Raw genomic sequence first — 9,108 nt, 5'->3', positions numbered from 1 at the left:
CAAAAAATAAATAATAAAACGCATACGCATATTCTAGGGCGTGGCTGTTTCTAGTATTTGATTTCCAACCTCAAGTGAATCCCTGAGGTCTAACAAACAGCTAGTACAGACACCGGCACTGACTTTTGACATCTTGGAATTTGGGGGAAGAAATTAAGGAACAAATACATAACTAAATGAGAACTAACCTATTAAGGTAAATGCCATGAAGAAAACAAAAGGTTTCCGTGAGGAAGCCATGCCCTGTCAACTGTAGCTGGAAGGGTGATCTGGAGCCCCCCTTTTTCATTTGAGTAGTTCCCCCCCAGCGAGGAAGCTAAGAAATTACTTGTCATTCGAAGCGCCTCCTACCTGTAGCCTATGAAGTTCTGCAAGGCCGTGAGAAGTCGGGGGATGCTCGCACCACGCCCCGCACCTTGGCGTTCTCGCGAGGACGCCCGCTAGCTGGGGGGCGCGCTCGGTGGCTGTGGGCTCAGGGTGGACTTGTAGGGGCGGCAGTTAGTTGAGGCGCGCGCGGGCCTGGCTGAGGAGTTCAGGGATGCGGGGTCCCCTCTGCTTGAGTCTGCTGTGGCTCGGGCTCCTGTGGGTTAGGGTCTCCATGGAGCTGAGGACCAGCGGCAAAGCGCGGAAGCTGTGTGGCAGGCACCTGATGAAAGAAATAGTCAAACTCTGTGGCAATACTAGCTGGAGCCATTTTGAGGAGGAAAACCCTCCAAGACAGCAGCATTCCCAAGCCAGTAAGGTTGAAGCCTTCATCCCTGACCAGTTCCAAAGCTCCCAAACCATTTTCCAGGCCTGGGGGAGAGACAAAAATCCAGGTAAAAATCTAAACCAAAGTCGTGTTTGTTCATCTCTGTACCTTTCTTGTGCCCCTGTCCAACGGCGAGCTTCCCCGACTTTTGCCTAATAAATAGGTAAACTAAAAATATCAAACACCACTGTGTTGAAGAGGGTGAAAAACTGTGAAGCTTTTCTTGTTTAGCTTTGTGGAAATGTGCGCACATAAACATACACACATTTTTTTAAATGCTGCTTTTTCCATAGCGGCCCCTTCCTTGAGGCAAGCCCCATTTTCTCCATCGAGGCCTAATTTAGGTATGGTTTTACCTGTAAAGTCATCACACCCCTTCAGAGCCACTCTACACAGTATTTAACAAGCAGTTCTTGTTTGACTATCACCAGGACAGGTTCCAGGAGCAGCCTGGCCCAGGGCAAGATAATATGCAGGGTCCCTGTTCAACAGGCAGGAAAGGGAAACTAAAGGTACTAAAACACAAAACACTTTTTCCTTTCTCTACTTATACAGATGGTCCATTGTCATGTTAGGGTTCACTTAAAAAACTACTTAACACTTTACAAGTTCAAGATAAAATTGTTGAGAATTTTCAAGACTTCCAGCAACCAAGCATTGCATCAAATTCAGGGTCCTTCTAGATTCCAGGTCTAAGGCCAGCCGGATGTACCAGACCATATGATAGGGACTATCTCAGGCATGTCTTTCTAATATCTTATGAGTTTGTATAGTTAATGCTTTTAGACAGATTTTAGGAAGAAGAACGATGCTTCAGATCTGGATTATCTTTCAACTGTGTGTTTTCATTTTCTGATCAACACATTAATTCCCCTATGGTTTGCTCTTTTAAAAAAGGAGTTGTGCTTTGTTTATAGACTCTCCATAGAAAGTAGCTTTGAAATGCCTTTTATTAAAGTACTCTCACTGCTTTGATTTGGACAACTTTGGCAAAAGTCAAGTTAAGGAAAGAAGTAGCCTATGCCGAAAAAGAGGTACTAATGTAGATGACTGAAACAAACTAAAACCATGCCTTCTACAGTGTAAGGACTCCTTAAGTTCTTTTTAAATGAATGATGACTGGAACTTAGAAATTCATGCTAAGAGCATGAAATCATCTAAATACAGACACAGTGGAAGCCATCAGGCTGAATCATGGTAATTTTCTACCTTCAAACCTACCTATACATAAACTTGCCTTATCCTGCATTTAAAATGGAGGGAGTGTGTCTCCCCTAGTCTTCATTTGTAAAAGTTCAGTGATTCTCACGATTTTAATGAGCATGTTGATCATTGGGGAATACTGTTAATGAACACATTCTGACTCAGTAGGTCTGGGAGGGGGCCTGACAGTAAACATATTTCCATAATCTCCCAGGTCGCTGGTGGTTGGATGATACTCTGTGAGTGGTGCAAGTGTCTAGTTAACCCCTCTCTCTCCTCCTTACTCTTTTTGTCCACAGGGGCCGCTACTGTATGGGGGTGAGTATTTCTCTTGCATCAAATTCTGTGCCCTCTCTACCTATTTATAATGTGGTCAAAATTTTACCTTAAGAGATCCAAACGAGTTGGAGCTTGAAATTAATTTTCTCAACAACATCTTCTCTGGCACTATTTTTCACTAATGCAGAAGTCAACTTTAAAACCCAGAGTTGACTAATAACCCCTCTGTTTCATGTCTTTCTTGCTCTCCTGGACAAATAAATGCCATCAATTAAATGAAGAGGGACCTGCAATGGAACAGGATTTGTAGGAAATAAAAATGTATCTAACAATATTTCTAATCGCCATGCCTGTAAAACATTATGTAAAGGAAAATTTTCTGAAGTAGAAATATGTGGACATAAATCCATAGTTGTTTTGAAATTTATGGAAGAAGGAATAACTCATTATCAACACTAAGTTTTATTATGAAATATTTATCAATCTATTCTGAAGTAGAAATATGTGGACATAAATCCATAGTTGTTTTGAAATTTATGGAAGAAGGAATAACTCATTATCAACACTAAGTTGTTATTATGAAATATTTATCAATCTATAAGGTAAGATGGCATCTAATTTCTCCTGTGAATTTCCAGTCAATAATTTAGAAGTTATGGAGAAGTATATTTCCAACATAGAATATATAATTAGGCTGTTCATATATATATATATATATGAATGTGGTTGAAAAATTGATCCACTTTTATTTCGTATACTAGCAGGACATATTTTTCTGTTAGATCAAATCACTTACTAACAGTTTTAATATTCTGATGAATAGTGTCTATTAGAGTCTAACACACAAAAAAGACAATTTGATACACTGATACTCTAAAGCACTTTTTTCAGACCAAACCACCAATGCATAACTTTAATATAAGATTGTGTGCTGCTTTTTAGTGGGTTCTGAAAATGTAAGCCATGTTTTCATGGCTAACCCTAGAATATGACATGTGAAGTTGACATATATTTCTGAATTTTGACAGAATACCTATCTATCTGCCCTGCTCCTAGTGCCAGGTGAAACTATGTGTTTCATCACCAGCTTTATATAATCAATAATCCCCATTCTGGTTCCTTGATTATATAAAGCTGGTCAAATTTTAAATTTATCCACTTACAAAACTCTACAATTTCAGAAATGTCACTTCACGCCCTGATAAGTATATCTGCTTTAAATTGTCTTTTCTGTTTAAATTGTCTTTAAATTGCTTTAAATTGTCTTTTCTACCAATGGCTCCATCTTCTACATCCTTCTTCCCCTCTGGTAACCAACATGTTTTTCAAAGTCTATAGGTTAAATTTGTCATGTTTGCCCATTTGTTTGCTTTGCGAGCCTATTATTCTTTCATATATTTGAAATAAAGTTACTGGATTTCTTTTTAAAAAAAAACCCAGCTGTAATGTAATTGAGATGCATGGAATATATAAATTTGAAGAAAATTTGTATCTTTACAATGCAAAGTCATCCCAACCAAAAGCATAATTGTCTTTGAATTCTACTACTCGAATTTTAAAATTTTCTTTATACAGAATTCTGTATGATTTGTTAAGTTAATGCCTAATACTTTTCTGTCGTTACTGTTATAAATACTTGCTAATTTTATTTTCGAGTTTGTAATTGTTGGTTAGAAAAATGCAGTTGATTTTTATAGCTTGTTTAATAACTTATGTACTTAGGTTTTTCTATCATTTGCAAATAATAGCCTTGTTACTTTCTTTTTACACCTGTGTTCCTTTTTACCCCTTATATCATTAGGCAGATACTCTTAGTTCTGTTAGAGATAATAGTCTAGTCTTGCTCCTAACTTTAAAAAGGAGTCATGTAAATGCCTCCATTAGAGGCATAATATGTAGGTTCATGCTATGTAGTCTATGCTAAGATAAGGAAGCTTGCTAAAAGACATTTTTTAATCATTATAAGTAGGGCTGAATCATAAGTAAGGCTTTTTGTGGGGGCATCCTTTTGTATAATTATGATTTTTCTTTAATTTATTCAGCAAATATTTATTGGATACCTGTTAAGTGCCACACAGTGGTCTAGTCCCTTTGGGTAGGTATGTCAGAGATTCCTGGTTTTATAGAATTATGCATAAGCCTCATTACTCATAATTACTCATTACCTTATTATTACATAAGTAATAAATAATAAATAAGTAAATATGAGAAGGTAATAAGAGCTATACAATTGGGAAAAGTGAAACAGTGTAAGAGAGCTCAGGTTAAGTTCAGGAGGTTGAAACGTAGAGTACAGTATTAAATAATATGTTTAAGATAGGTTTGAAAAGGTGAGACTTAAGAAAGGAGGAGATAAAGAATCAGCTAGTAGACAGCTGGGGAAAGAATGTTTAGGCAGAGAAAAGAGCACAGCATACCTACTCAAGTATGTATAGGGGATAGCAAGGAGGCCAACATGGTATAAGGCCAGTGAGCGGTAAGTAGTGTTTCAGGAAACTAGAAAACTTAGGGTACTTAGACAATTTTACAAACTTCCACTTTTACTCTGAGTCATATAGGGGGTCATTACAGATCTTTGAGTAACTGACACCATCAATACATTAAAAGAGTCACACTGGCTGGTGATGGGAAACCCGCGGGGATTACAATTGAGATGGAAAAAAAAAAATGTACAAAATGATGTAAAAATAAACTTTTGTAACAACAAAAAAAAAAGAGTCACACTGGCTAGACTAGAAGCAGAGAGACCTGTTAGGGCACATATTAGAGAACTAATAGTGGTTAGATTAGGGTGATTGCAATGAGGTGAAAAATTGTTATATTCTAGATGTATCTGGGCAGAGTTCATGTGAGCACTGAGAACAAAGAAATCAGGAATGATGGCAATATGTAAAAAAAAAAAAAAAGTGGATTCAAATGTTTTTGCTTGGACTACTGGGAGAGAAAGGGTTATGACCAATTAAGAGAAAAGAGGCCCTCCCTGGTGGCGCAGTGGGTTAAAGCACTGCACTAAGAAGCTTAAGCCTCTTCCGCACGAGTTCGATTCCCGCCTGCCCCAGAGGTGACCACATGGCATGGCAGACCTCTCCTGACCCGCCCGCTGCTCCCCTCAGCAGTGTACTTCGTGGATCTGCCTGTTCTGCTGCCCCCTGTCTCTGGTGAATCTTCTCACCCTCCGCATCTCTGGCCTGTACCCCGGTTCTGTATGAATAAATAAATAAATCTTAAAAAAAGAGAGAGAGAGAGAGAAAAGACCCCAAGTGGAGCAGGTTTCGAAGATTACAGGCAGTTGTTTTTGACACATTGAGTTTAAAATGTTTAAAACACAGAATTTTTGTGTTTTTTTTTTTAGATTTACTTATTTATTTATGCATACAGAACTGGGGTACAGGCCAGAGGTGCAGAGGCAGCGAGAGGATTCATTAGAGACAGAGTGGAGAGCAGAACAAGCAGATCGACTAAGTACACTGTTAAGGGGAGCAGTGGGCAAGGCAGGAGAGGTGTGCCAGGCCACGTGGGCAGACATCAAACTTACACAAAAATGGCTGCAGCTAGCTTGCAGTACTGCATCCCAACCCATTGCGCCACCAGGGAGGGCCTAAAACACTGAGTTTTAAAACATATTTAACACGACAAAATGTAGGTGTTAAGTGGAAAGTAAGATGCAAGAATTTAGAGTTTGGAACAAAAATCCCCCAGGAAGTTTAAACAGAAAAGAGAAACAGGATTGGGTCCTGAGAGAAAACCAACATTAAAATGCTGAAGAGGGCCCTCCCTGGTGGCGCAGCGGGTTAAAGCATAGCACTGAGAATCTAAAGCCGCTTTCTCATGAGTTTGATTCCCTCCTGCCCCGGAGGTGACCACATGGCGTGGCAGACCTCTCCTGACCCGCCCACTGCTCCCCTCAGCAGTGTACTTCGTCGATCTGCCTGTTCTGTTCCCCACTTTGTGTCTGGTGAAGCCTCTCACCCTCCGCATCTCTGACCTATACCCCAGTTCTGTATGAATAAAAAAATAAATCTTTTTTAAAAAAAAAAATGCTAAAGAGGAAGTACTTGTAAAGGATGTAGAAAAGTGACTGACAGATAGGAAGAAGAGAAAATGTGGTGGAAACCAAGTAAAGAAAGTGTATTCAGAAAGCATATTTTGGTAAGTCAGATAAGATGAGCATTGTTGGTTGTGTTTAGAGGTTATAATGACCTTGATAAGAAAAGTTTTGGTGGATGAGCAAAATTCTGATTAGAGTGGGTTTAAGATGATGAAGACAGCAAATGTACATTCTTCTCTGTGTCGTTCTATTTTCTCAGAGTAGAAGGAAAAATTAGCTGTAAGAAAAATGAGAATGTGGTAATTTGTGTTGATAGATTGGCCCCTACCCTTGCATTTCTGGGGTAAACCTTTTCTTAATATTGCAAAATATGTTTATTGGTTCAATTAACTTATTTAGGACTTTCAAAGAAATAATTATAAATAAAAATGGGCTTACAAGATTGTTCTTAAAATCTCTGTGGCTCTTACCTAGTTTTGGAACAGTATACATAATACATACGGATTGGAAGCTTTTGCTATTTTCCTGGAACAATTTGCATTTGACTAAAATGCACTGTTTCGAAAAGTAGGTGAATCTCTTTCTCTAAATATGTCTGGAGCTTTTTAAGATGGTATCTAGGGTCCTCCCTGGTGGCGCATAGCCAGTTAAAGCACAGCAATGCAAAGCTAGCCACAGCACTTCAGCGCTAGTTGGATTCCAGGCCAGAGAGCTGACCCACATGGTGCAACAGACCTCTCCTGACCTGCCCGCTGCCCCCCTCAGCAGTGTACTTCATCGATCTGCGTGTTCTGCTCCCCACTCTGTCTCTGGTGAATCCTCTCACCGTTCCTGTACCTCTGGCCTGTATTCTAGTTCTGGATGCATAAATAAATAAAAATCTTTAAAAAAAAAAATGGTATCCAAAGCCCCTTGGACAAATTGCTCATCTGATAGATGGGTACACAATATGTGATATAATCATATGTGGGATAAGGAATAAAGTACTGATATATAAAGTAATGATGTATGTTACAACAGGATTGAACTTGAAAAACATTACGCTAAGGGAGAGAAAGCTGACACTAAAGGCCACACACATATGATATGATTTCACATGCAGAATGAGCAAGACGATAGAAATAGAAAGTAAACTGGTGGTTGCTAGGGACTGGAATTGTACACTTTAAAATACTGAAATTTATGGAATATGAATACTTCAATAAAAAAATTTGTTGGCATCTAAACCTTTTTGTAGGAAAACTACCTATATTGGTATTTTAGCTAAAAAATATGCACTGCTTTGGAATACCTTTTATTTTTAAATGTTGTTTTAAATAATTTAAACCGTATTCTGTTCATGACTACATTTTCAGCTAAAGGAAGATTTTAATAAAGTAGTATGTTTTTCTTGTCTCTCAACAGTCTCTACATCTACCTCTCAAGAAGCAATTAACAGTGGGGAAATGCAGTCACTGCATGAATATCAGCATAAAAAGGCAAACTTGCTACCTGATAACACAAAACTGTCCTCACTACAAGATATCAATCCATATATTCATAAACTTGTTGAATTTCAGAAGAAAAATGCATACAAAATTAAAACATTAAGCAATTTGTTTTGGGGTGACCATCCCCAGAGAAAACGCAGAGGCTATTCAGAAAAATGTTGCCTTAAAGGATGTACAAAAGAAGAGCTGAGTATTGCATGCCGTCCATATACTGATTATAAAAACTTAAAGAAAAAAGAAAATCAGTTGTGACTGTGATATACTAGCCATTATAGGAATTATACTAACTTAATAAAAATTTAATATATTTATTACTTATTTGTAATTATTCATATAGGCTGTCTGCTGTGAAAAAAATTTTAAAATGTACTTGCAAGCATTTGACAATACTTTATTGTGGTAATAAGAGTCTTAGTATTTTCTTTGGTGAGCCTTATTTCCCATATATTATTATATTTAAGGTGTTACCAAAAAGTGATATAATCCATGTAGACATCTAGGAATTACCTGTTCTTTCCTATCATTATGGTTGAACTGTTTCAAACAGCATTAAAATAGATCATGGAATGTTCTGCATTCTATTTGTCGGGTATACAGACTAATACTCATGACTTTAGAGGGCCTAAGACATCTGTCCTACCAATTTAAAAATAACCACCACTCCCAGTAGGGGCTTTCATGCATTGTGATAGTAAGTACACTTTAACTCCTTGAGTTTTGTAATAGTACTACTCAAGAAATCTTTTCATAGTTTTGTATTGAGGTCTTAAAAGAGAATTCGGTGAATGTTTTTAGGTTGCAAAACTCTCCACGATACTACCTTTATTTTGAGCCAGTACTAATATGTGATATACTATTCTCTCTTGCTTTCAAAATAGGGTGCAACCAAGCTAGCCAGCATTGTTAGCATCACCTGGGAAGCAATTCTAAGGTACTACTTCAGACCTACCGAGAAACTCTGGGTAAGGTGCTCAGCAGTCTGTTTTTATAGGCTTTCTAGATTATTCTGAAGAGAGTTGAAGGTCAGAAACTCATTATTGCCACTTTATTAACTTTTTAAAATCCTACTATATAAGTGCTTACGTATTTTAACTCAATCTATAACATTGAGTTTTGGGGCTTTTCCGTTTGATGTTCACATGTGAAATACTTTTAATACTCCAAAATTAGAGCAAAACTTACTCCAAAGAACCAGATTTCCTATTCTGCACCATTAATTAGTATGTATCATGCAAATTCCTTTCTCTAGTTTCTTTCCCAAATATGTGGGTGGTGCTCTTTTCAGTCAAAATTTTTATTCCTATTTGGCAATTTTTTCCTTAGGACAGAGGTCATAT

At 37.8% G+C, this 9,108-nt stretch overlaps 1 protein-coding gene across 1 annotated transcript; it reads left to right on the top strand.

Moving 5' to 3' along the window:
- The first annotated feature begins 598 nt into the window (after positions 1-598).
- INSL6 (insulin-like 6) lies at positions 599-8,023 on the top strand. The gene is made up of 2 exons (XM_004678002.2): positions 599-818; positions 7,686-8,023. Exons 1-2 carry the CDS (start codon positions 599-601, stop codon positions 8,021-8,023), a joined length of 558 nt encoding a protein of 185 aa, XP_004678059.2.
- The last annotated feature ends 1,085 nt before the right edge of the window (positions 8,024-9,108 follow it).

The sequence above is a fragment of the Condylura cristata genome, unplaced genomic scaffold (assembly GCF_000260355.1).
Source record: "Condylura cristata isolate star-nosed mole 26May11 unplaced genomic scaffold, ConCri1.0 scaffold00006, whole genome shotgun sequence".
Taxonomy (NCBI): domain Eukaryota; kingdom Metazoa; phylum Chordata; class Mammalia; order Eulipotyphla; family Talpidae; genus Condylura; species Condylura cristata.
This window is presented reverse-complemented; position numbering and strand designations above follow the sequence as displayed.

Excerpts from the sequence above, each read along its gene's own strand:
- INSL6 (XM_004678002.2), top strand. The coding sequence starts at position 599 with ATGGAGCTGAGGACCAGCGGCAAAGCGCGGAAGCTGTGTGGCAGGCAC. Across the intron at positions 819-7,685 it reads GGGGAGAGACAAAAATCCAG|TCTCTACATCTACCTCTCAA; the intron begins GTAAAAATCTAA and ends GTCTCTCAACAG.